The sequence below is a fragment of the Sylvia atricapilla genome, chromosome 7, assembly GCF_009819655.1.
Source record: "Sylvia atricapilla isolate bSylAtr1 chromosome 7, bSylAtr1.pri, whole genome shotgun sequence".
NCBI classification, from domain to species: Eukaryota; Metazoa; Chordata; class Aves; order Passeriformes; family Sylviidae; genus Sylvia; species Sylvia atricapilla.
Genome location: NC_089146.1, coordinates 28,946,958 through 28,974,279, shown reverse-complemented (window position 1 = coordinate 28,974,279; position 27,322 = coordinate 28,946,958). Strand labels below are relative to the sequence as shown.

The window sequence follows — 27,322 nt, the reverse complement described above, 5'->3', positions numbered from 1 at the left end:
CAGGCCTTGGGAATGGGAGGGGGTCAAGGGAAGTTTCCTGGGGGTGCAGTTCTCCTGCCAGTGGTAGCTGCTGTGTCTTCATCTGCACATCACCCCTTGACCTGTGGGACAGTGAAGTCAGTGAGAGCTTGAGGTGACCCCCAAATGTCCCCAGAGAGAAAGCATTCCTTCCCCAGGCCTAGGAAAGGGTCTCATTTCCTTGGAATAAGGTTAATCCTCCTTGCTAACTGGCAGCTTTAGGCAGTGCTGGCCAGCTCTCACAAAGAGCAGGATTAAATAGGGGCCAAGCGAGCAGCCAAAGTATGGTCTTGATTTTCTCAAGGAGAAAATCCCTGACACTGGATTGTAGCAACCTAAAGCAGAGATGTGATGTATAACCATTTAATGATGTGTAGAACCCTTCTGAAACCAGGCTTGATAAAAGCATCTGTTAAAAATAGGCTGTGAGCAGCATGCCAAAACCTTGGGACTGTTGGGCTGATACACATTTCCACATGCAAATCAGGAGTCCCATAAAGCCTTCTAAATCCATGATCTTATAGACACCTCGGGTTCTTTGCTGTGCTGGTTAGACCTTTGATAGTGCTTGTTTTGAGAGAATTTTCTATTTTAATAGCATGAAAATTGGGCTATTTGCTGGAGTTTTGCCCTGTTTATTTCATGGGAATAGGCAGGTCCATTCCCACTTCACAGAAACCAGTGGTGCCTGATAGGGAAAATTGCTGTCAATGGCTGACAACAGAGAGTTTTAAAATGCTTTGGATGCCCAGCCCCTCCTGGGACTGGCAGATGTTGGTGCATTGAGCTGCAGGTGCCCTTGCTGGATGTGCAGTTGTTTGGTGTCTTTTTGCCCACCTGGGAATGAAACTCTGACATGCTGAGCTGGGCCCCCCCATTCTGTGGAATTGCTCCATGGATTTTTCCCAGGACATTTGCTCTTTCCCTCTAGGGGTACTGTCTTGGGTTGGGAAGACATATGTGTCAGGGAAAGCTGCAGTTTCCCTTGGAATGGAGAATGTAAATCTCCCCCCCCCCCCCCCCCCCCCCCCCGCCTTCCAAATCATTATAATTTTGCAATTAAAGGCCTTTCAGGCAAAGATTTGGGAATAGGAATAACAGCTCCTTACTAGAAATATTAAGAATACAAATATAGTAGTACAAAACCCAAGCAAACAGAAAATCTTAGAAACCCTGACAGAGTCAGAAAATACAACCCTGTTAGTCAGGGTGTTGGAAGCAATCCAAAGTCAGCCCTCCTGGGGTGGCAGATGTGGTTCTGTTGGAGTAGAGATGGTCCTGTAGAAAGGGTCCAGTAATGGTGAGATGGGTCTGGTCTTCTCTGGGACTCCAGTGGAAAACCAGAATGCCTGCTGTTCTGGCGTCTCAGTGTCTATCTAGAGAGGAATGGTTTGGCTCCCCCCACTGGGTGGAGCATCTCACAATGGGATGATGTAATGTGTCATGTCATTGGTGAGCTTTAATGGCCCATTACTAGGAGATATCCCTCTGGAGGGTGGAAAGAGATAAGGAAGAATGCCCCAGCTGGTTTTAACAGCTGGCCTGTTATCAGAAGGCAGCCACAACTACCCCTTGGAGTTACAAGAGCCAAAGAAAACACCTCCCCATTCAACAGATGGAACAGAATAAACATTTTTTGGTTACATTACCCAAGACAGATACACCACTGACAGCTGCTTTGGGGCCCTGCCTCGTCCGCTTACATCTCCCTCCAGGTCTCCTTCGAGGTGGCTGTGGAGGCTCGGAGCTGCCCGGCCGAGGACACATCCCACACGTTCACCATCAAGCCAGCCGGCTTCCGGGACACGCTGGAGGTGGCCGTCACCTACAGCTGCCTGTGCGGCTGCACCGGCCGCGCCGCGCCCGCCAGCGGCAAGTGCAGCGGCAACGGCACCTACACCTGCGGGCTGTGCCAGTGTGAGCCCGGCTACCTGGGCGCCCGCTGCGAGTGCGAGGAGGGCGCCAGCGGGGACCTGCACCACGCCCTGTGCCGCGAGGCCGACGGCAAGCCCCTGTGCAGCGGCAGGGGGGAGTGCAGCTGCAACCAGTGCCTCTGCTACGAGAGCGAGTTCGGCAACATCTACGGCCCCTTCTGCGAGTGCGACGACTTCTCCTGCGCCAGGTACAAGGGAGTCCTCTGCTCAGGTAGGAGGCTTTCCTCCCTCGCGCCCTCCGCGTCGTGCGGTGAGAAAACTGCCCCCAAAAATGGGGAAGGTTGCCGGGCTGGAGCGTGCAGGGAATCTCTGCCCTGTTTCTGGAGGAGTCTGTGTTCCCTTTCTTTTCCTTATGGGAACAAGGAGGGAGAGGTTTGAAGGCATCTACAGTTAAGAGCAAAAATTGCATTATCCTCGTCAGAACTGGGTTTCCAGCATTGGAGTCAAAGGCTCTCTCCCTGCAGGTTTGTCTGCTGCCTGTGTCACACAGACATGAGCAGAGTCTTGGCTTTGGTGTTATTATTTTGATGTAACTATGCACATCTCTTGCACACCGATACATTTCCCTAGGAAAGAATAAACCAGCACTGGCTTCAATCCTCTGAGACTTTTTTTGGTGTATTCATAGGTTGGATTTTTCCTTTGTGTGCCATCCTTCTCTGCCTAGGCAGAAACAGTCTTCTTTTAAAAATAAAGTATTTGGTGGAATCCCCTGGTGTGTCACAGGTGAAAGGAAAGATTGTGTTTCAGGCTGTTACTCATTAGAGAAAAGCTGTATTAAAGATTCCTAAAGCTGTTTTATGTATGGATTTTTCTCCCACTGGGAAAACAAGTCATTCACTGGGAAAGCTGTAGCCAGTCAGCTTTGCTCAAACAAAGGTAGGAGAGTTATTTAGCTGTGTTTGCTAAAATGCTTTTAAACGTCATCAGTCCAAGGTCAAATAATTTACCTTGAACATAATTGCCTGGATTAGCCCTCGGACATAATTCCCTCAGTTGGATCGGGGCAAAGGGTTGTTCTTTAAAATTTGCCTGCTTTCAAGCAAGTAAAATATTTCTGTAGCTGAAAACCTTGGACAAAAATTCCAAACAAGTGTAAGCTTGGAAAAAATAGCTACTTTTTATGTTTTCTCCAGGGAAGTGGTGTTTTTTTCCGCTGCTGTTTATCTTGCCCTGCATATTTCAGAGTGGGGCAGTAAGCTTTGGTTGCAAGTTTCTGGCTGTTTGAGGCAATTGTGTTGTTAGGTGGATAAAGGATGTTTGTGTTAATTTTCCTGTAGCCTCGCTCGTGATTTTGTCAGTGCAGGCAATACTCTGGGTTTGGAATTGCCCTGGAGATGCCTGCTGCAGAGCAATTGGAAAGAGCAGATCCCCCCTAACAGTGACTCCCCAGACTGGGGGGATCTGTGTGGCTCTTTCTGCTGATGCATGAGTGGGAAGATGGGTGAGCAAGCACAAAAAACTGTTTGAAAGTAGATGGGGAAAAAAATTAAACTCAACTGTGAAGTAATTAGGAGCACTACTGCCTGGGAGTTCTTCAGAAGACCACATTGCTGTGATAGCATCATCCCACCCAAAAGGAGTGTATATAAAAGCAAGCAGAGCAGCAGTGCTATGAAGAGGGGTTGTAAGTTACTGGTGTAGCAGTTGCTGCAAGAGGACACACCTCTGCTCAAATTTCCTTTTCAGCAGGAGGGCCAGAGCTCTGCTGCTCTGCAGGAAAGCAAGTTATGTGTCTTGTGTTGCACCTGCTTTCTTCTGTCCCCATGGGGGATGTCTGGTGCTGGGAAGAGCAGCATAGCTAGTTTGGGATTTGCTGAAGTTTTTAAGAGTAATTTAAAAGTCTTTTTTATAGCTATGAAAGAAAACAAAGGGTAGGCTGAGGCCAAGCAAGCTCTTTGCTGGAGGGATGGGATGGAGTCTGGCATGGCTGTGTGAGGTGATTTGTTGGCTTTTTCTTTTTTTTTTCCTTTTTTTTTCCTTTTTTTTTTTTTCATTAATTCCAGCAGTTGTGATGCTAAATCTGAATTGTATCAAGCACTGTGCCAGTGACACAACATTTTGAGGTGGTTTTGTTAAGCAAAGCAGCTTGGGATTTACCAGCCCACCACAAGCTTGCATGGCAGAGCTGTGCCCAAAGCTGCCCCTGACAAACAGCCCTCTGCTACACAAACATCACTGGGGGCTTCCAGCAGACCACACTCTCTCTCTCCCCCACAAATGGAGGCTTCTTAGAAAAGACCAGATGTTTAGCTGAGCACTGAACATCTGTCCACCAGCACGTGTAGGAGACTTGGCAGCCAGAAGAGTTTGGGTGATGTCGTGGAGCAGGTTGATTGCCAGGGTAGTTGCCACGGTGGCTGGTTGCTGTTTTTGTTCCTGCTAGGGGTGAAAGGACACCCTGCCCTCGCTCTGTCTTTTCCTGGGCACAGTGTCTGTCCCTGAAAGACTCTGTCATCCTTGTGCCTGTTACTCTCTGGGGGCAGTGCAGGAGGAGACCAACAGGTTTTAGCTAATGCACAAACCAAAAAGGTAGCATGTAGGGAGCTGTGATTTTGCTGCAGATTATTGTCTCTGTCCTTGCTTGGGAGTTTCTTGGCTTGGACCCGTGAGGGAAACTCATCATTGCTGTCAAGGGTTTTATTTATACACGATGAATCCTCTGGTTGCACAGGGGGCAGTCACTGCCTCTCAGTGCATTTCTGATGACTGACTCTACTTTGAACAGTGGAGCCCAACCTCGTGTTTAGCACACTGGCCGTGGTGTCCCCCATCAATTGCATTTACAGCTACTCCAGCTGCTGAACAAGAGGATACCATGAACCTTGGAGTGCCCATCCTGGACAGAGCTGGTGAGGAAACAGCCAGTTCAGCCCGACCTGAGGGTTTAGGGAGCACCAGGAGGAGAGCACAGTTTTCTGAGCTGAGAAGTAAAAATCCACTCAGGCAAACTGCTTTGTGCTTATTTGACTGTGGTTTATGGTGTGCCTCAGCTCAGAGGCCCCATGAGCCCATCAACAACCAGTGTGGGCATTTCTTCCTTTTATGAACTGTGGTAAAGCTGTCCCCATTGAGTCACTGCCGTGGCACAGGGATGGGTGACAGTTTATGCTCAGGCATCCTGTATTCCCAGCAAAAGCCAAGTGGGGTTGAAATACTCTGAAATGAACTTGTTTCTTGTCTCTTGGCATTTGGTCCTTTGGCTAGGAAAAAACATTTTCATTCCTGAGTCCATTTATAAATATTGGAGCCTGATTTTGTCAGCATTTGACAGGAGAGGTGCCTGCAGACAGTGCTGCCTATGGCTCCAGTCCTTTTGTCGTCCTCCCCAAGAAGTGGAGAAGCAGATTTTGGGTGAGAGAGAATCTAGAGAATCAGCAAGAATTTAATTTCTGTTAGTAGGAGATTTAACATGCCTCCTGTATCTGTGAGACAGGTGGGAAAAAGGAGTCATTTATAACGTGGAGTAAATGTTAATTCAAGTTGCAACCAACTCACAATCAATGTCACTTAGTCACTACTAAGTGGAATTTGTTCTGCTGCTCCCCAAGTCCAGTTAACAGCTCCAGAGCAGCTCTTTCAAACCATTAATCCAGCTTCTGGAGGGGCTATAGGGGATGGGTTCTGTTCTTCCAAAGAAATGTGGCTGTGTTATCTGCAGCACTGTGCCCTGACAAAGCAGGCAGTTGCTTCCCAAACCCTCAAATGCTTTACTTCAAGTTTTCCTTTGGGTGGAGAGGTTGCCTTTTTGCATTGAGCTCTTCAGCACATCACTCTGTCCCCTGTACTCTGAAATGTGGGTGGCTGTGGGAGAGGGGAGGGAAGCCCTCCTGCCTGCAGCTGGGCTGGGGAAGGGGCAGCTGGCTGCACAACCCTCAGGCTTTCGAACTCTTTGGCTGCCTGCCAGGCAGTTTGACAAAGGAGGAAACATCTCTGCCCTAATTGCATTCCTGAAGGTCCCATAAAACTAGGTGGCAGGAGGGAGGAGAGGCCCCAGTAAGGGCATCACACATTTACCTCTAATGAAGAAAGACTGGCTTGTTGGAGGCCAAGCTTCATTAGCTTCAGTTGCTCCAGACCTATTTTTTCATGGATGGGGGGACACAGAGTAATATGGCATCATATGGGTCTCTAAAGAAATTTCCCCTTACCCACCACCACTGTTCCCCAGCTCCCTGTGTGTCATTTGTGTGCTCTTCAGCCCAGGACTCTGACTGTGCTCAGGCACATCACTAATTACAGAAGAGCACTCATCATGCTGCAGCCATTCCTCCCCCTGCAGCACAAAAGATCTCGTCCTGAAACTCTACTGCCTGAGCAACACGGCAGCTGCTGATGGTGATCGAGCTTTGGGGGATCAGGTCTTTTGCAATTTCTCTTCTTCAGTTTTGTTTTTTTTTTAGGTTTGGACAATAAATGAGATTTAAAAATAGTTTTCATCTGTAAATTAAGTGCTTCAACATCTCTCTAGCTTATAAGCAGCTGTGAGCATCTGGACTGGTTGACTAAAGGGTGAAAGGTGACTAAAGGCTGTGTCTGGCTAAAGCACAGCACGGTGGTGATGCCTTGGGGCACAGGAGCTGGTCTGGGCTCCCTTGCCAGCACAGGGCTTCCAGTGACACAGAAAGCTCAGATCAGCAATAGAGCATCAGGTGTCAAATCTGCAAGTAGGTACAAGTGCCAGAATCGCTTCTGAGGTAGGATGTGGGAAGAGACAACTCATTGAAAATTTGGGGGTTGTTTTGCAGAGAATAGCCAAGCTGATGCATGATGCGACTCCAGCTGCCCTGCAGAAACCACTTCAAAAACTGCTGACTTCATACAAGTCCTCAGTATTTACTTCTGAATGCTTCCTCTCTTGGTTTTAGTAAATGGGGAAGCTCAGGGAGGTTTCAGGCTGTACTAGAGCCCAGGGAAATAAGGTTTTCTTGTTTTGTTTTGTTTTGTTTTAACACAGCCTCAAATTAGAAACCTCACTTGTGCTTTTGTAGTTTTTCGCTGTGCCCTGTCCATAACACATTGAACAGCCAGTGGGATGATGGCTCAGTGCCAGTGCCCCAGTTTCTGGTCCTGCATTAGAGCCCCATGCATTTAGAGTAGCACTTGGGTTTGATTCCCCTGCTGGTATCTCCACCCTGGGGATTTGGATGGGATCTGTTACTGTACAAATCACTGCGCCCATGGACACATCATCTGGAAATAGACTTTGTTCCACGTGTACTTTTGTAGTTACTATTCACCTACCCAGTGGGGAATAAAACTACTGTCCTGGGTGGTAATAATAACTGCCTCTTGGATGGAGGATGCTGATATGCATCTGAAAGCTCAGATGTGAGAATAAAGGTGATCTACATCTTTCAGACATACAGCAGCATTTTGTTTTTGGTCTCAATTCTCTTCATTCCCAACGCCTACATTTTTACCAGAAGCTGCTGTTACGAAGGAAATGGGTAGTATTTGATTTAATCACCTCTGAGGTGCAGGTGATGTGGTTCGGGGAGGAAGAAGAGCTTCTTTTGTGCTCTCTGTCTGTGACTGTGCTGCGGGTGGGGTGGCTTTTGACGAGTGTACTGCTACCATAAGGGAAGAGAGTGGCCTGTGGGGGAAAGAAGAGAGGGAACAGCCTAAACCACATCTGCAATGTTTCCTTTTAAGTTACATCAATTCTTGTTATCTGTAGGTTCTTCTGAGCACTGCATTGTAAAAGAGAACCCAAAGGGGAGAGACAAAAGGACCATATTTATATGGAAGTTAAAAATAATCCCCTGGCTGTTGCTAAGTGCTAGTGCAGCTGTGAGCCAGGCAGCTGCAGGGAGATGCAGCTCCATCTCTGGGGCAGCTGCCCTGCAGGTCAGTCCCTCTCTGCTTCCCTTGTGGGAAGAGGATGGGCAGCACACATCTACCAGCATATTTGAGGCTTGTTTTGGTGGCAGAGGATGCAGTGTCAGCTCTGTCACTGTGCTGTAACCTCGCAGTACCAGTTGCTTTGTAAGCAGTCCCCGTCACCAGCAGCAGGTTCGGGCAGTGGCTGTGGGTGCTGTTGAGGTGCAGGGCATGGCAGGGTGGTTTGGGGTGAGCAGAACCAAGTAAAGTCCTCTGAAACAAACCCCTCTATCATTAGGATGTTGCAGCACTGCCTCTTCTCTCACCAAAGAGTAGGGTAGGAGACAGGGAGCTGAAGACAAGCTGAGTTTGGGCTGGAAGACACAGCAGTCTGTCAATTGTCACACTGTGTGGGGCACGGTGTGCCCATGTCTCCTTGGCAGCCCACAAACCTGGTTTCAGGCACCTTGAAGTCTCTTGCCTGCAGTGCCACTTCCCAGCCCAAGGGACTTTATGCCCAGAACAGACCACAAGGAGGTGGCACTGCTGTAGCTTCTCTCTTTTACAGTGTGGTCAAAACTCAGACTGCAAGTTTATCCTCGAGCTTCCTGAAGACTTTTCTCCTTGGTGCATTCCTCTTTGGCCTTTGATTTTATCACCTGCAGGAGCTGCTCAGCCACAGGTCCTGTACTGAGATGTTTATGTGCCAGAGAATAAATGGATAAAACAAAATAATCCCCCTGAAGAAGGAGGAAAAATAAACCTCTGACTTGCTGAGGAACTGAGGAAATTGTGAGGAACTGAGGCCAGAGCCCCTGTGCCTGGTGTCACTGCTGGGTGGGCATCCCCTCTCCAGCCTACATCCCTCCTCCACCTGTGAAACAGTTTGGCTGCAGTAAGAATAGACTACAGGCATTTAATAAGAAACAGATCAAATGGGGCACCTCTGCTGTTCTCTTCCTTTTCTGGGGTTAAACTGCAAAGCTGTTCTACTGATTCTTAGCATGTGGATTGCTGTAAAGAAATGGAAGGTTTAGGTCAGCTCTGTTTATTCCCATCCAGTGGGTCAGCCTGAAAAAAAAATGGAAGGGCCAGGTCAGCTGGAGCAGGCAGGGCTGAGGGCTGTGGTGGGGAAGAGCAGTCAACTGCATTCACTTTTGTCCTGCTGGGATTGATGCCACTCTTGCCCTGCTTACAAGCTCCCTGCAGATGCTGTTTGGCTTTGTGTCCAGTGTCATTTGGCTGCACCATGTCTAAGTCCCTAATCAAGAAAAATGCCCTTTTTAAAATGTATTTTGTGAATGTGTGTTTCTATAATCAGATCTTTTCTGAGGCCAGCTGCTGGACTGTTGGCATTCCTGCTTGCCCTGCTGTAGAGCGTTGCAACATTTTGGAGCAGCAGAAAGTGGTTGCTCAAGCAGTGATTTATAAAACATTTCCACAGGTGAGGAGGGAACTGTGGAGGCACCTGCTGCTGCTGACACATGTGGGATGTTGGCTTTTAGGCCTTGTGGCAACAAGAGCTGGTGTCTGAGCCCTGGGGTCATCCCGGGCTGCCTTAGGTCTGGCTGTGCTTTGCCAGACTGCAGTGAGCCCTGAGAGCAGCACTTGAAAGCTCTCAGCCTTTAGTGTGGAGTGTCATTGAGTAAGCCTGCTCTTCACACAGTGTGAAGAGGAGCAGAAACTTCAGGGACGTGTCTGGGACACACTTAACCCACTGTGGGCAGCCTGTGGTGCTCTGTGCTTGCATCGTGTGCTTGCTGTGCCAGGGAAGGCTTATTTGAGGGCAGGGACACCCAGCCCTGAGCTCCCGGGTGATTTGAAAGGCTGTAGAGAGATTCCAGCCTGGAGCTGTGTGAGGGGCTGGCTGGCACTCCTCTGCAGCATTCCTCCGTAGAAGTGTTTGATTTTTCCTTGTAGGCAAAGGGTTCCTGAGCATTAGCCAGGACCAAATTCAGGAGGGTGTCTCATGGTGGTCTGGGTGTGCTTTTCTCCAGGAGCTGTGGCTCATAGTCCCAATGCAGAGGGCAGCTGAGAACCACATGGGAGGTGTTTGCACTCCAAATTTCATCTTCATGATGTCTGGCACACAAATCCTCAGTGGCCTTTTGGAGGAGCATGGGGCTCACTCAGTGCATGTGTTTACTCACATCTCCAGTCCTTGGGAGGCTCCTGAAACCACTTCCTCCCAGGGCATCATTTCCATCCTTCCCCAATCTCTCTTCTTCTTCTTCTTCCTCTCCAAATTTATTTTTTTCCCATTTAACCTGGTTTCTCTTCTCTTTTCAGTTTAATATTGAGTCATGTGGCACTGTCCTCCAAGAGCACGTGCCTCCCCATCCTGCTCTGTGCCCATTCAAAAAGCTGAAGATCCCAGAGTTCAAACGGCCTCTGGGCTGGGACAAACACCATGGGGTGACCCTTGTCTGCTGGCTGTGACCTGTGAAAGCATGGCCAGTGCCTGTAGCTGCAATGTAAAAATGCCTGGTTCCCCCTCTAATTGCACTGCTGACAACCCCCGTGCTGTGCTTCAGGTCAGAGGTGGCTGCAGGTCAGTGCAGGTGGATGGTTCTTAGCTAGAAGGCTCTGTGCTCCGGGGATATGCTCCTTCCCTGGATTTCTTTCACAGCAATTAAATGCAGTATTTGTTATTACACCACCAGGCATTAGCATTACATCGTTGCCTCTTAAATGTTATTAATTATTGAGGAGTTGGACTCTGTGGTCCTTTATGGGTCCCTTCCAGCTTGACATACTTGACGATCTTTGCATGGATTTCTCACAGGAACACAAATGATGATTCCATTTTCGTTTGTTCTCAGTGCTGTGTTTATTCCTTTTGTTCCCTGGTGTTCCTGGCAGCAGGCAGACCCTGCCTGCCCCACCTTGCTCACGCCAGAGGTCTGTACTGGCTTTTCACTGAAGCAGCAGCTAGGTTGGACATTCTCTCCCCACTGTGTGGAGTACTGCTCTCCCTGAGTCTCTATTCCTGGCACGAAAGGGCAAAGCTGCCCTTTGTTACCCCTCCTTTCTCCCTGCCCAGGCTCTCAGTGCTCTCCAAGCCTTGCAGCTCTCCCCAAATCTGGCAGCAGCTCCTCGAGGGCCACCGTGCACAGAGCTCTGCTGTTCCTGCCTCTTTTCACTGCACTTTCTCCTTGTCCCTGGGAGGACCTTTAGCAAGTGTAAATGCATGCTAATGAGGCATTAAATGTCCGGACAGAATTAAAGAATACAGGAGTGACGTCTTTGACATCTTTATAGGAGCCAGAGCTCTGACCTTGGGGCTCTGCTCTTAAAGTGGCACAACATGTGGGTTACAACTGGAGGTGTCATCTGAAGATTAATGCAGTACCCAAACCTCCTGTCCTGTGCAGCTGCCTCCTCCCAGGGCCAAAAACCCTATAGAAAGTGCCAAAAAATGCCCTGCAAAGATGATCTCAGAAAATAAAGCTTAAATGGTCTTAGAACAAACTGGCTTTAAATGCTCTACTGGCCAGCATCTTGGTGAGATTGGTGTCTGAATTTGGTCTCTCTGGTGATAGTCATTGACAGAAACGCCCATTTGCAAATGAATGTTGTATTTGGGGCTTAAAGGCAGATGAATGTCTCAGACCAGCAGTGAGTGGAATTCTGGGTCTCTGCATTTCTTGTTGATATGCACTGACAACCTGTGAATTTTGCTCAGTTTTATTCAAAAAATTGAGCTTAAGTAATTGACCTGAAAGGAAAGTGCAACACAGCCTACGTGCTCATTCTTTCTCCTTTTTTGTTTTTTTACTTTGTCTTATTTTGAGTAATGTTCTGACTTTTTTCAGGTACTTTGTTAAGGGAGAAATCTGTTACAAAACCGTGGACCTTTGGTGAACTTGCACCAAGTGATGTTTGCATCCAAGCACAGCACTGGGCAAGGCTCCCACTTTGGAGAGAGGAATCTCTCTCTACTCCAGAGACAGCACTCTTCTCAACAAAGTCCAGCAGAAAGGACATTCAACCCACTTGTGCTTCAGGAGGATGGGAATTAAACTGCTTTTTATTTGAAGGATGGATCTGAACCATAGAATTCGGCCCTGGAGTTTAGGGATCTGGAATCATGCAGCTTTGTTTTTGGAACCAAGTTTTATTTTAAGAACATATCTGGAGTTTTTTTGGGATGGTAGGAGCTGGTAGGAGTCAGCTCAGGCAGCTGAGTGGGAGAATAAAGCTTATTCTTCCTGGAAACATCCTGTGTTGGTGGAAGGGTTGCAGCACTATAGCTTTTCTCAAGCCCTTTCTATGCCTTTCAACAGCTGCATTCCAAATCTTCCAGAGTCTTCAGGATGACTAAATCTGAAGTGCAGAGTTGTATAAGCAGACCTGAGCAGGGACAGGGCAGGAAGTGTGTAAGTGGGGGAGAAGCTCCTGGCTCTGGACCCCTGGGTATTGCTGGTATCTGGGCAGGACTGGGAGGGCCAAGTGGAAAATGTTTTTGTGGGGTTTTTTTCAAGCAGTTTTATTTGTCAGGCTTTTTGGGGAGAAAGGAAACGAATGGAGAGATCTGCATTCAGGGGGGTTTCACCTGTGAGCAAGTCTGTGAGGGGCTGGAGAGAGGAGCACTGCTGTGGGAGAGGTGTTGCTGTATACTGTGGGAGACCCAATGAACACCTGCATGTGAGCAGATGGAGGCTGATAGGAAGTGGCCCTTTGTGAGTCAGAGGTTTGGAGGGAGACACAGTAGGGGCAAAAGCCCAGAGGACTCACACACACCACTCCCTTCTGATCTGGCTTAAGGAATAATATGAATTGTTGGCAATTCTTGCAGTGCCTTCCATGTCAGGTACCATGGGGGTGACAAAGTCAAGGACGAGCACGTGCCCAGAGTGGTGGGATGGTATTTGGACCCACAGCTCAAAGGAAACCAGCACATCCATCCCGACTGCCCCTACTTGGGACGAAGTTCTGTGCCTCTGGGAGGATCTGGCACCAGCCCTTGACCCATAGCATCACTAACAGAGTTGGCAGCAGGACTTGAAAGCTCCATTTCCCAGCTCTGTGTCTCCATCCAAAAGGCCACATGTGGCAGGCTTGGCTGAGGAGCTAATGCAGTAGAAGTCAAGGATTTGTGGAGTGCTGAGCTTACTTGGAAAAAAAATAGGAAGGCTTTATTTTAAGAAATGCAACTTTAGATCTCTCTCAGGAAATGACTTCTCACTGCCCATTTTGGCTTTCTGATGGATCATCAGATGTATCTCGTGGTTGCGTTTCAGCTCCACTTCTTTAGCAAGGAGAAGGAAAATGAGGAAAGGCTGGCCAGGGCTGCCACAGGAAATCCTCCTGCCCCGGATAGCTTTCAGCTGCTTTCATGAAACAGCAGTTTCCAAAACCATGTCTTCCTTGCCCAGGTCTCACTGAACCCAGAAATTCCCAAGTGAGTGAGAAACTGGAGTGCTGAGGGGGGTTTTGTAATGGCAGTGCTGCACTGTGGGGGATGCTGGCAGTAATGTCCACCTGGTAATGGGAGTTGTGCATTTATTCCTTCACCCTTGGTTTCATTAGTCTGCATCTCCAGTGCTATTTAAATGATTGGTGAGCCCAGTGCTGGGACTGAAATCTTGGTTAAACTCATATGCTTCAGGATATAAATATCAATTGCAATGGGAAGATGCACAGATCCATGGTGTCTGGTGTAAATAACATTCAGAAAAGCACTATTTAGTTCTTACTAACCTCTTAGTATTTGTTTTGCTGCTCCAGTGTTGCATTGTGGATAAATGAGTTGGGCAAGCTCTGTCCTGGTGTGAGCGGAGGCATTCGGATGAATTTCAGGTTACACAGAAACCTTGACATTTGTGTGTCTGTGTTTATGTAGTAGCCTACTTAGCACAAGGAGGTTGTTATGCTCAGTGGGCTCCAGGGGTTGGGGATGCTGCTGCCAACCTGCCCACCCTTGTTTTCCCTGCTGGACTGGCGTGACCCAGGGGGTGCATCCTAAACCCGTCCCTGCTGTTTAAAATTTCTGGAGCTCTCTCCAGGGCCCTGTGGCTGCTGACCATCTGGCAGTGCCGTGGGCCTGAGCTGTGCCCTGGGCAGGCTGCCTGGCCTTGCCTGGCCTCTTGATGTGCAGCACTGGCTGCTTTGAGCCATGGAAAGAAATTACTAGGGAAGCTGATGATTTATTTGCCTAAGCAGGCGCTGTGTCATACCCTAGTCCTTTCCCAAATGAAAAGCCCTGTGTTTTCTAAGTGTTCCAAGCCTTTTCTGCTGCCCTTCTTCCTCCCACTCAAAACATGATGTTCACAGAGCCTCTCCCCCAGACATGGAGCACTTTTGCTGAGAGATTGGCTGGTGTGGTACAAACTGATGTTCAAGCAGTGCCCTGTGTCAGAGGGTTTGACTTCTGTCATAAGCAGATGTTTTTGGTCCATGGTTGTGCACCCTTTCTGCTCTGGGGCTCTCTGGGTGATGGGCACAGCAGCCAGGGCTTGTTAAAGGTATGACACTGGAGAATCTGGAATTTGCTTGCCATAACTTATTTCTCTTGATTGTTTTTCCTGTGGGTTTTTTTTTCTATTTCAGACTAGTTGTTCAAATAACCAAAAATGACAAAAGCACAACCTTTTGGAGATCCTGACCCGCTCTGGATGTGAGCACAGAGGCACAAAAATAAGTGGCTTGATTTAATGGGAACAAAATACGGTATGACCTTGCTCCTCCTGAGTGCTCAGAAACCACTAAACTGGCTTGAAAATCATGACTTGTTTTTATTGTATGTTAGGCCCATCAGTTTAATATTTTAGAACATGGGGAAAAAAAGAGCTTTGGAGGAGGCTTGTTTTCAAACCTTTCTACCCCTCCATAAAACCTAGGATCATGTTTGAGTTTTTTTTTTTTTTTTTCAAAAGAAGGCTGGTATTTTTTATGTGACTTTTTCATCCAGAAGTAGGAGTCTTTAGGAAAAGCACCTTTTATGAAAAGCCCTAGTGACAGAGCTGTTAGTGCACTGAGTTTCAGAGCTCTGGGTGCAGTTCCTAAAAGGCATACGTTATTGTGGAGGGCAGAGGGGCTGTCCTGCTGAGCAGGGTCACAGCCTGCTGTCACGCAGCCTGGGATGAAATCAGGGTCAGAGGCTGGAAGCGGCTGCCAGAAGCTGCTATCCTGATTCAGGAATGACCCTGCTTGGGAACAACAAGAACAGCTGGGTTTGGGCAGTGCCAGGCTGAGGGCAGGGAGGATTTGGCCTGTGGCTGCCATCCTGGGGGAACAGTGGGGGAGAGGCAGAGGCAGCTGGGGTGATATGGGGATGGCTGCATGTCCTGGCACAAGCTGCCTGAGTGGCAGTGAGATGTGCAGCCCAGGCAGGGCACAGCAGTGGGGTGGGCGTGTGTTTTGGGATGGGGAGAGGTGGAAGCACCAGCTGAGCTGTGAGCCTCAGCCCACTCTGGTGGTGTCCTCGGGAGCAGTGCACCCCATGGCTCCTGCCTGGAGGGATCCCAGACTAGTCAAGCTCAGTCTGGGGGCTGCTCTCCCCCACAAAAGCATTGCTTTCCTCCACACACCCTCCCAGCAGGTTCCTGCAGCCTCCTGACATGTGTTTTTTGTTAGCTCCCCACCGGAGGTCAGGAGCTGGCTGGAAAATATGTTATCAAATTCAGAGGGAGCATTTCATTTCCTAGTTAGATCTGGATCTCTTAAACTTCTAAGCTTGTCTCATTTCAAAGATGGGAACAGAAGAAAACATCTCTTATTATGGTTGGAGAACATAATTAATGTATTTTGGCTTCACAAACCAGCTTTAACAGACAATGTGCAAACTCAAAGGGTTGAAGGGGGTTAAAGTCCAGGGTGATGTCCTGCCCCACGAGACTACTGCTGCTGCAGAGGTGTCTTGAAGCACACTCTCCTTGAGGACACATTGTCGTGGAAATGAAACTGGGAAGTGAAACTGGGCTCATCGTGGGCACAGTGGTGAAAGGTTTCCTGCAGGCATGGTGGCACAGAGACTGCTTAGCCACATCAGCACTGTGTGTGACCGTGGGAGAGCTGGGAACGGGCAGCACACTGTGCTGCAAGATGTGAGTTCTGGGTAACACTCTGCAAACCACAGCTCTGGGTCACTGTCACCAAAAGCCTCGCTGCCACATTGCCTCAGGACTCCTCTCAGTTTGTGTCCCAAGCGAGAGGATGGAGTGTATTCCCGCCTCTGGTGCTCCAGGTGGATGTTGAGAAGTGGGACAACTCTTATTGTGCCCATATGAAAAACAAATGTTTCTCATTCACTGAGTTTCTCCAGTCTTCAGGCTGTGTGGGAGATGGATGGCACCAGAAGTGTAGCTCATGGTGCTTGCAGGAGTGGCCACTTTTTCAAGCTGATGGAAGCAGTGAGGATTGTGACATCTTTGCCATTGAAGGTCAAGATGGAAATTACTGCTCTTGGCACATTGACCATGATGAGCTTCAGCCAGTGACTTCTTGCACACTAAGCCAGTGTGACCAAGGCAGGAAACACATGTCAACGTGTTTTGACATTTTAAGCTCACACCCCACACTTAGTCACCCTCATACAGAACAGTTTTTTCTTCATCCCTGTCAATAAACAAAACCCACATCTTTTAAGATGCTGTTTCTTAAGTTTTCCAGTCACAGTGGTTTAATAGGATGCATTATTTGCAAATGGCCATTTCTCTTCCCCAGAACAGTAATTTCAGGCTCCACCTCCAGCCTGCCAGGGGCTGGAAGAGATGTGCAGTCTTTCTAGCTTCCTATGACCTAGCTCTGATGCCTTTAAAAACTGAAACACTTTATGGTTCAGACAGAGATTTCCTCTGGAGTCACATCTTGTGCTGCACTTTGTGGTGTTCTACAAGAACTGAGGGATGATATGAATACCATCAGCTTGCTTCTCTTGGCCCTCGCAGTTCAAATTCAAGCCTGAGCACATTTACTAATTGCCAGCTGCTTTGGATTCCTTGAAATAGTGCCATTTAAGAAATCCATAGTTTATAGCTAAATTTGGACACATGCATTGCCATGGAGGCACCAAACCTGCTCTGTGTGAGAGCCCAATCACTTGAATTAATTGTGATTAAAAGCCAGACACCCATTTGGTTTGCTTGTGAAGTGGTGGTCCTGGGAGTCCCCACTCTTCAGCTGCCCCCAAAGAGCAGCAGCTGTGGATGTAGCTGAGCCCATGGGCTCAAACCCAGAGCTCTCTGTCTGGGGAAAGGGCAAGGCTGTCCTTGTGAAGGCCAGCAGAGCAAGGGATTTTAATCTCCATCAGATGTAGGCACAGAAGGAGGTCACCTCTAGAGATCTTGCAAATATAATCTCCTTTGTCCAGGAATGTTTGAATATGCAGGCTGGATCCAAAGCACACGTTGGGAGTGCAGAAGAGGCTGTGGAAGGACAACTTGTGAGATGCTAGGATATATGAGGTGCCTAGGAAAACAGAAGGTACTCCCGTGACTTTTGGCAAGGGATACAGCTTGGCAATCCACAGCCTCTGGTAAGCTTGGCACAGTGGGAGAGGCAGGGAGATCAGCAGGTTTGTGTTGATGAAAGGAGCATGTTTTGTGTCGATGAAAGGAGCGTGTATATAATTTATTGTGTCTAGGGTGCTCGAGGCTCTTTCCAGTGGAAAAGCTGAGCTGTAATTAGGCTGCTGATGAGCCTTGTATACAAACCCTTCAGCTCTATAAACTGTGCCTGCAAAGGCATCCCTTTTCCTAGGGACTGGCCACGGAAGGATTTGAGCATTCTCCAGCAGACAGATGCCTCTCTGAAACCAGCTGCTCAGTGGACGACCACTCCACCTACTATCACTGACAGCCTTGGAGCCTGCTGACTTTCTCAGCCCCTGACTAAACCCTGTAGCTCCAAAGGGATGCTTCAGTGGAGGAGAGCTCTTACTGGACTGGTTTCTTCATCCATCTCTGCTGTGAGCTGCCCTGTGCTACTCCCTGAGGGAGACTCAGCTGGTCCCAGCAACTTTTGTGGCTCTGGCTGGGACATAGAGGTCTTGTTTGGACACAGGAAATAGTGCTTGTTGATATAATTTTTTTCAAGGTTTTAAGAGAACTTCTTAAGTAAAACTGTTAAGAAGAAAGGGAAGGAAGTACTTTATGAGTGGGTGATCTGCTTGGCTTTTTGCTGCTAAACTCTGGGCTCAAAACCAGTAAGGAAGCATTGCTCCAGTCCCATCTTAATATCTCTCGATGTAGACAGAGAAATAAGAGAGTGTTTCATAGAAAAGTAGGAAGGGGAAGGTGCCCATTTGTCTTGAGCAATTATAAGCTGGAAGAGCAGTGAGTACATATTTTTTGTTGCTAAATGTGGATATTAACTTGATCTTTAGATGTTTCCCTTCAGCATCTTTTTGTTGCCCTGCCAAGTAAGGTCTCCTGGCAGCTCTTCCTGCTGGGCTGCCGGTCCCTCCCAACCACAGCACCCGGCGGTGGTGGCCCCAAATTCCTCTGACACCTCTGCCCTGCTCCCACCTTCAGGTCACGGGGAGTGTCACTGCGGGGAGTGCAAGTGCCACGCCGGGTACATCGGGGACAACTGCAACTGCTCCACGGAGACGGACAGCTGTGTGTCCAGCGACGGGCAGATGTGCAGCGGCCGGGGTGCCTGCGTCTGCGGGAAGTGTCAGTGCACCGAGCCGGGCGCTTTCGGAGAGACCTGTGAGAAGTGTCCCACCTGCCCAGGGGTCTGCAGCACTAAAAGGTACTCACAAGCAGTTCAGGAGGGATTTCTCACCGGTAGGAAGCTCTTTGGTTCCTGGGGGGTTTCTCAGCTGAGGGGTTACTCCTGCTGTGTTAAATGTGTGATCACCCCCAGGAAGCCTACTGCTGCTAAGAGCAGCAACCTGAGAGTATCCTAGGAGAACAGCAGCAAGCCTTATTGCCCTATTGCTCATGGAGATTCATGTCTCTGTTCATTCCCAGTGCTGTATCACTCTGGAGGAAAGGCTGGCATCCCCAGTTTTGCTGCACCCTGAGTTGCAGATGTCTGGGTGCAGAGAGCTGTGAGCTGTAAAGGAGGGGAGGACTGGAATCAGAACCACTGCCCCTGCCTCACAGCGGTGAAGGTGCCCCAGGCATCAGCCTGACTAGCACAGAGCAGCAGCACTGCCTGCTGTGATCTCAGGCAGGATGGATCTTGCAGAAGCTGACATGCAGCTCCTGACATCCAAAGGGCAATCAGATCCCAAACCTACCAGCTGCCCTGCACCTTCATTGAAGCCTAGACTAAACCCATCCTTGTGATGGAGGGGCTTGGCCCTGAAGCTGCTCTCTCCTTGTGGTGCAGATGTGCAGCCTCCACAGACCAGCACCCAGGGAGTCTCTTTCCAAGGGCTGAATCCCTGTGTTCCTGCAGTTTCTGACGTGTGTTTAATCTTCCCCTCTGTGTGTGTTCCTGCAGGGACTGTATTGAATGCAAGCTGTTTAACTCAGGAAGACTGGCTGATAACCAAACCTGCCAAAAGCACTGCAAGGATGAGATCATCACCACTGTGGATGTTCTTGGTAAGCTGGTAGCAGCAGGACTGCAGGTGTGGGAGCTGGTGACTGTGGCATTGAACTCTTCTTAACCAGACTAAGACATATCTGTAAAGAAAGCTTCAGGGAATACCTGGTATTTAGAAATGTATGTGTGTAGGTAGTATATGTATGTGTGGTGTATGTGACACTGTGTCTGGGCTGTAATCCATACTGAAGTAAAAAAAACTTCTTGATTTTAAATAACATTTAACTATTACTGCCAGTGCAGGAAGCTGAGAGATGAAGTCACATGAGACAGATGAGTCGTGAGAGAGTGCAAAAGGACAAACTCAAAAAAAGGCATTTTGTTTTTGGATAATCCCAAAAAAGGGCATTTTTCTAATCTTCTGAGGTTTCATCTTGGAAGAAGGGAGCTAGTAAGAGAAAGCAAAGCTGTTTTGAAAACGAGTTCTGCTTTAGTGGAACTGACTGTTACAAGCCCCCCTGGCAATCTCCTGCCCTTTGTGTCCTCCTCTAAGGGGTCACCCCACACGTGCAGCTCTCAGCAGATGACTTTCTCCCTGCTCTTCTTGAGATATGTTCTGGGAGTCCCTGGTTGCTATTTAGGGGAGTAGAGGGGATCCAAACTTGTGACAGATTTAATCACAATCCTGACCTTGGCCTTAGCAATATCTCTTGGAGGAAGGGATGTAGATCAATCAGGGATAAGTTACTGTCTGCATCTGGCATTTCCTCCTCTTCCTTAGTTTATAGAGGTGGGAGTCCCACACTTGCTCAGCCTTTCCCTCACTTCCTCCAAAGCTGTCTGCAGATGATGTTTTTCCTATTGACTCCTCTCACATCCAGTGTTCAGCTTTTAAATTATCACTAGTAGAGTTTCCTACCCTTCCCTTTGGGAAACTTGCTCTCATTCTCTCCATTTACCCTGCAGTTTAGCAGGGAGTGCACCTCTGAGTGCAAGAGGTTTGGAAGTTCAAAACAGCCAAGGCTCCTTTCTAATGCCTGTCTGGCCAGCAAATATTGGGAATCAAAGCTCATCCCTCCTGCTTGGTTAATGTACTTTGCCAAAGCCAGCTTTTGTTTTGTCTGCTTCCTGGAAGGTGAGGCTGGGCTTTAGTTTGTCAGCTCCCTGCATGGCTTTCAGAGAAAAAACAACCAGATTTCTGCTTTAAGACATATCTGGGAATTACACTTATGCTTCTGTTGAACTATTACAGTCAGATTGCACATAGTGCTGAGATCTTGGGAGATCAAGGCACTTTGTGGCTTGGAGATCTGGGCTGCTAGAGAAAGAGGTAAAGCAAAACATTCCTAAAGAAAGCTCTTGTGGACTATAGACTTCTTCACAGGCAGCCTTGGCCAAATCCTGATTTTTAAGTGCTTTTGTATAATTTAGCATGTATTACAAGTCCCTGCTAAAGGCAGAATGCTGATATTTGTCTCAGAATACATAAGATCTCTACCGTCCTGGCAGAGGAGGAAGGGATCTTCTTAAATATCAAATTGCAATGAGCACAGCCTTGAACATCCCAGCTGCCTTTTGACTCTGGACATGATGCAGTCAGGGCTTCAAAGCTTTGTAGAGCAGAGGACTGATGAGCCAGAATTCTGCCTCATGAGAAGCTTGTATGACTTGCTTTGGGCTCTGCAGGATCTCCTTGGGTTCTGCAGTGTTACCTTTGTATTTCTGACAGTTCCCAGACAGGAACTTCCAATGCCAGAGGAGCATGACAGGTCCTGCTCCGAGCTGGACCTGGCAGCAGCACACATCCGTGGACCTGAAGAACTCAGTGGAGCCCTCACAGCTCTCTCTGTTGATCTCTGAAACCTAGTGAAAATCAACAGAAATCAGTACTATTGAGACTTTAGTCACTGTATCTTTTACCAAAATAATGGTGCAAGGAAGACAGTGAAAGCAGCTACACCTACAGGAAACTGAGATCTGCTGCTCAACTCAAAACATGGAAGAAACATGGAAGTATTATCTGTATTAATCGAATTAGTACTTTGCTTTGTAATAATCAGCACTTTTCCAGCCCATGCTGTGCTACCACTGTGCAGTAGAGCAGGTTTTCTGGTCCGAGGGTAGGAACAGCTGAGGTTTGTCCACACCAGAAACACATCAGGACTCACCAGAAGGGCAGCTGCATCTGAGCTCAGCTGTTGATACGGGGGCTATTAATCTTTTAACTGGATGCAGGTCAAAGGCATTGAAAGGAAAAACAAACAGACAGGAGAGAGCTAAAGGGGCTGCCATAGCAGTGACTATTAATGTGATCATTTTTCAGCATGACAGGCATGGATATGAGAGCTGTGGAAAGCTATTTCCAGGTGCCTAAGACAAGGTCATGCGTGTCTTTGTCAGCCAGCAGCACTGGGTCCCCAAATTCCTCTCTCATGAAACTCTCAGCCCTTGCAGACTTGCAGAGCTGTGCTCCTGTCACACCCAGAGATGCTTCCCCAACTCCCTCCAGTCACTGTCCCCGCAGTGGGGGCATCCCGTGAGCTGTGGCTGTGCAGGGCAGTAGCTCTTTAATCACCCTTTAACCTAGATCTGCAAACCTTAGGTGATGGCTTTGCTCAGTCTTGAATTGGTTCTGTGAAGCAGCCTCCCCCAGGCAGCACCTTACAGTGACCAGGCTGGTGCTGTGGTGTGTCAGACACAAACACACGGCCCATGGCCCTGGGAAGGAAGTCCTCTCATTTCTTGCAACTCCTGCATCTACACATGGTCCTTGCAGCCAACTCCTCCCTTCCCCCTCCCTCCTTCCCATTCTCCTTTTCTATCTCCCTCTTTAAAAACAAACTTCTCAGCCGTTCCCGGAGCTGGAGCCCTTTGGTGCAGCTGGAGCACGGGCTGGCCATGGGCTGCTGCTGGCCCTGTTTGAGTCTGTGGCTCTTGTTTTCCCTTCACCTTCCACTCTTCAAGAAATTTAGCAAATTAGGAAGAAAACAGCATTTATTGCCAAAGCAGACTTGCATGAAGGAGGAATGTGTGTGTGTGTGAGGTTGAGTCTGTTTGCTATGTGATATTTGCCAAGTGCCACATTTTCTCAAGCAGTAAATCTGGACGCTGCTCAGTTACAATTTGTATGAGTTGTGATCAAACTGTGCTGCTTTCCAGGGTTACTCCCCATTCTTCTGCTCCCAGGCATCCCTGGAAAGCTCTACTTATCTTGCAGGGAAGAGCTGTTCTAATTCCTAATATTAAACCTGCCAAGTAAGTCAACCAAGTCCTGTATTGCAGCTTTAGACATCTCCTGTTAGACAGGGTGACTAGTTCAGAATCAGGGAATCCATACCATTGCAAGTTGATAAAGAGGAATTATGTTAAAAAATAGAGGATGTTGGAAGCATTTTTTTGAAAAAGTGGGGTACAAAAATTCTGCAGTCTTGATGATTTTTTAAAATGTATAAAAACTTACAAAAAATCCTGTGATTCTCGATCTGGTTCCAGAAACAGATGACCCCAACGCGATCCTCTGCGCCTACCCAGTGAACAACTGCGTCATGAAGTTCACCTACTTGGAGCTTCCCAGTGGGAAATCCAACCTCACCGTCCTCAAAGAGCCAGGTTGGCCTTCCTTTGGGTTTCTTGTCTGACAGCACTGGCTGCCTCAGGAGAGGTGATGGGCTGCTGGGGAGCCTGGTGGCTTGCAGAAAGGCTGGCTGCATGTGTGAGCAGATAAACTGGGGTGATTTAAATGGAAGTGTTTTCTGGCAATGAAACCCAGCTCCAAATGCTCCCAACTTTTTAAAAAAGAACTGTGAGAGTAAATCTTGCGCCTGAGCCATCAGCATTGCCAGCAAGTGGCTGAAGAGCTTTAGGAGGCTGAATCAAATGGAGCCTATTTAAGTAGCAAAAAAGCATGCTTGATTTGGAGATAAAGCCCCTGGGAGCAAAAACATCAGAAGGGGATACGTGGTGCAGCTGCTGGTTAAGTCAGGATGTTGGGAAAGCCCTGCACCACCTAAGGATTTCCACACTGCCAAAGACCTCCCATCCAGGAGTGTAGGGCTGGGTGTCCCTAGTGCCCTTCCCAGGCTGTGCAGATAGCTGTGCTTCCCAGCATTATTAATCACATAAAATGCAGTTGCTCAAAGAAGACTCCTTGTGGTGTTGCAGGACAAGCTGGTGAGCATCTGGCAGTAGCTTCTTGTGATCTGCTGTGGTCCTCTGAGGCACAGGCCAATATGGAAAAGACTGAGATTCCTCATGTTCTATTTCATTTGTGCTGCAGCTTGCACTTAATTGAAAGACCAGTTGATTAGCTGACAGTTAATGTCCTTATTTAAAGTCCTTTGTGGTCACCTGTCTCTGTGTGGGAGAAGCTGAGCTGGCTTTTGCCAGAGGCACCTTAATGCTCTGTGTCCCACATGGGTCACCTGGCATTAAAACCCTGCATCACTGTTGGACGGTGGCACTGCAGCCCTACTAAGTGACATCCCAGCTCTGGCAACACCCATGAGAGGTGTCCCTTTGACCTGCCTCTAGCCAGGAATTTATTTAATTAAAAAAAATCAGTTTGATTTCAGAGGGGACTGATGCTTTTTTAAAATTATCCACTGCTGCTAGCGCTGCCTGAGGTCACTTGCTCAGTGGCTGCAGTCCAAGTTATTGCATCCCGGTATCCTGATCCAGGCTAATTAGCTTTCCTCCCTCCCTGCCAGCCTGCAGCTCAGCCCCCAGCGCTGTGACCATCGTGCTGGCAGTGATTGGCAGCGTGGTGCTGATTGGCATCATCCTGCTGGCTCTCTGGAAGCTGCTCGTCACCATCCACGACAGGCGGGAGTTCGACCGGTTCCAGAGCGAGCGCTCCCGCGCCAGATATGAAATGGTGAGCCTGGGGTCAGGGTGTGCGGGGGGCTGTGGGGATGCACTGGCAGCAAACAGCTCTGCAGTGATGGAGAAGGGTGGCAGGCACGAGGGATGTGGGTGTCCATGCCCTGTGGTGCCTTCAGGGTCCAGCATCTTGCACTGCCGTCTCCTAGACAAGTTATAAATGCTTTGCAAAACTATACCCAGCCTTTGGTTTCATCATCTATTTCCAAGCAGAGCTGGAGGAGGTCGGGGGCATTGTGATGGCAGCCACATTGGTCTGTGAGGGAGCCCTTCTGGGAGGCTTTGGGTGGTGGTGCTCAGCACTGGAGGGCAGTTCCTCTGCCTGCAGGCAGGATGGAAGGGTCTAATGGACCGACTCTGGATAAACAGCACTGCTTTTGGATCTGAATGTTCAGTTCACTCAAAGCCAAACACAGTGCTGTCACCAAAGTAATTGGTGTATTTTTAGCAAGACACAGACTTCGTTCCTCATCTTTGCTCTCCTTGTCTGCTCCTTTCTCCAAAGGCATCCAATCCTCTCTACAGAAAGCCCATTTCCACGCATAACGTCGAGTTCACGTTCAACAAGCTCAACAAGTCATACAATGGCACAGTTGACTGAAGGGGTCTCAGGGCCTGGCACTGCCGTGGACAATCGCTTCAATGGCCGGGCTGCTTCCCCACTTGAAGAGGGATTCTCCTCAGGGGCGAGGATCCCTTACGACGGGACTGGTCGATGACCAAAGCCTGTTATTTGCACAGTAAGGAGAAAGGTCTGGTTCATTCTGGAGGCACAGACGTGAGGGCAGGGTGTGTCTGCCTGTGTTGATGGACTCTGAGCCGTGTGCATCTCCATACCCCAGCTTTCCAGATGTATTAAACCTGCCAACTAAGTGAACCAAGTGCCATATTGCAGCTTTAGACATATCCCGTTAGAAAGGGTGACTAGGTCAAAAATCAGGGGAACCCACTCCATCACAAGTTGTAAGGGGGGAATTAGCTTGAAAACAGGGTCTTGGAAACATATGTGTAAGAAATTAGGATAAAAAAGCTCTGCAGTTTTTAGGAATTCTTTTTTTATATAAACCCTGAAATAAAACAGTTGTGCATATATGATGCTGTGAGTAGAGTTGATTGTTTCTTTGCTGAGCCCTCACCAAAACTGGGGCTTGCTCCTCCTGCCAGCAGCAGTGGTGCTGCCTGATGAATTTATTAATAGAGCCTATCAGTCAAAGCGTGGCTATAAAACTTGGAGCTGGAGCTGTAGGAACTGCCACAGAAGTTGTGTTGATTTAATATACTGGTGCTGACCCGGGGCAGGGAGTGCCTCAGGGAGCTCCTGCTCTGAGCCAATGGTGTTACACAGATTGGAAACTGGTGGGAGACCAAGGAAAAGGGAGTTGAACCTGAGGAAATGAATATAAACATCCATTCCTTATGGTGTGCAAGTAGATGTCCAGCCCGGGTGGCTACAGGAGGGCAGCTGGGAGCACACAGCAGCTCATCCAGACTTCTGACTTTTTACCAGAGCACTGTTGCTGTGGGGTCCAGTGGAGCCCAGCTGGGAAAGCAGGGGAGCCCTGAGCTTTTGGCTGGAAAGGGAGCTGGATAAAGACCAGTCTTGTTGCTTCACAACATATATTTTCCTTTTTGTTTTGCTTTTTTTAATTTTTTCCTCCAAACTGTTCCCCCAGCCCTGTTATCCTCTGGAGCTGGGGTTTGGGTTACCCTGCTGACAGCTGCAGCTTTAAACCCACACAGACAGGGCTGCAGCCGCCACAGGAGAGAGAAGCTGGAGCAATTGCTACTGCCTGGATTCTTTTTTCCTTCTCTTTTTTTAAATTTCTTTTTTTCTTGTCTCTTCACCCTGAACAGATCATGCAATAGTCAGCTGAAGGAAGCTTGCCAGGGAAAAGCAAAAACAAATGGTGTTCATTGTTTTGACTTGCTCTTCTCATTGGAAAAAGGCCACAGGCCCATCCTTCCGGATTTATTTTTTATGTGTTTTTGCCTCTATAAACAGAAGCTCTTATTTTTTCAGTAAAAAGAGCTCTCCTTCAAGAACTTTATGCCCTCCCCTCTTCCAACTAGCGGCACTGAAGAAATGCAGCAGACCATACTAAAAATATCTTGGAACTGGAATTTTTAGGAGGGCAGCAAGTGGCGCATTGGTGGCATCGATCCTGATCGGGTGGGGTTAAAAACTCAAAACCTCAAGCCAATGAACTCTATACCATCATTCCTCTTGATTTCACTAAATCTGCCCTAGCAGGGGAGGAGGGTGCATACATCCATCCTGAAAACAAGTGCAGGGGAAGGCTCTGGTTAAATGCTGCCTTCATGTTGTCCACCGTGGGTGGGCTGGAGGCTTTGCCACCTCCTCCCCACAGCACCCTGAGGAGCAGGACAGGGCTGAGTACTGCACAGGGACAGCTCTTCAGAGCTCCACATCTCCTGCACAATAAAGAATCCCGGGCTAAAGTTTGCAGGCTGAGAAATTGGATTTTGAATACCTTGGACTAACCCTGCTACCTAGGAAGCAGCATCAATGGGGCAAATTTGGGGTTTGTGATCATCTCATTGCCACGTGCCAAGATGGCAAGACAGATTTCATCACTGACACAAAAGAAAAAATAGCAAGTAGTCAGAAAATAATCATCACAAGGAGACAGAGCAGGTTTTAGCTTGGTTCACGTGACTGCCTCACATAAGTCATACTGCCCCAGGCACAGAAAGGGGGAGCAGGAAGGAAAGCCCAGGGAAAGGAAGGGCAGGAATGCTTTAAACCAGCTTTGCCACCCAAAGCAGCAAATGCTCTGAATACAGTTCTGCTTCAGTTAATTTGCGAGGGACCAAGCAGTTTAAAAACAAATCCACCCCTTTGCACTCTGAAAGGAGAGGCACAGGCAGTGCCCCCTGCCACCCTTTCCCTTGCACTCTTGCAGATTACCTTTGTGCTGTGGCATTTCCCACAACACTGGGTTAGGGCTGAGAGACTGGGCAATCCAGGCTGTTGTAGGGAGCCAAGATTTGACTCATTGCTAAGGGGTGGTTTGGGCAAGGAGAGTGGAAAAAAGCAGAGAAAAGGCTTGGGGACGGGACTGCAAGTGCCCTCCTTCCCCTGCACAGGGAGACAGCTCAGCTGTAAAGCAGACTGGTCTGCAGAGTAGGCAGGGAGCAATGTGGGGCAAAATAAGTAAGGGAAGGGGGCCACAGGCTAGGCTACCAAGCCAGTGTACAAAAAGTTG

At 48.5% G+C, this 27,322-nt stretch overlaps 1 protein-coding gene across 1 annotated transcript in view; it reads left to right on the top strand.

Annotated features, from left to right (window-relative positions):
- The window catches only part of ITGB5 (integrin subunit beta 5), a 58,341-nt gene extending 33,151 nt beyond the window's left edge, over positions 1 to 25,190 (top strand). Inside the window, exons 10-15 of the mRNA XM_066323089.1 lie at positions 1,734 to 2,163; positions 18,251 to 18,473; positions 19,173 to 19,276; positions 22,710 to 22,826; positions 23,924 to 24,090; positions 24,601 to 25,190. Of these exons, the coding sequence (XP_066179186.1) occupies positions 1,734 to 2,163; positions 18,251 to 18,473; positions 19,173 to 19,276; positions 22,710 to 22,826; positions 23,924 to 24,090; positions 24,601 to 24,696 (1,137 nt within the window). The 3' untranslated portion in view covers positions 24,697 to 25,190. The remainder of the gene's footprint in view (positions 1 to 1,733; positions 2,164 to 18,250; positions 18,474 to 19,172; positions 19,277 to 22,709; positions 22,827 to 23,923; positions 24,091 to 24,600) is intronic.
- Positions 25,191 to 27,322: the final 2,132 nt, after the last annotated feature.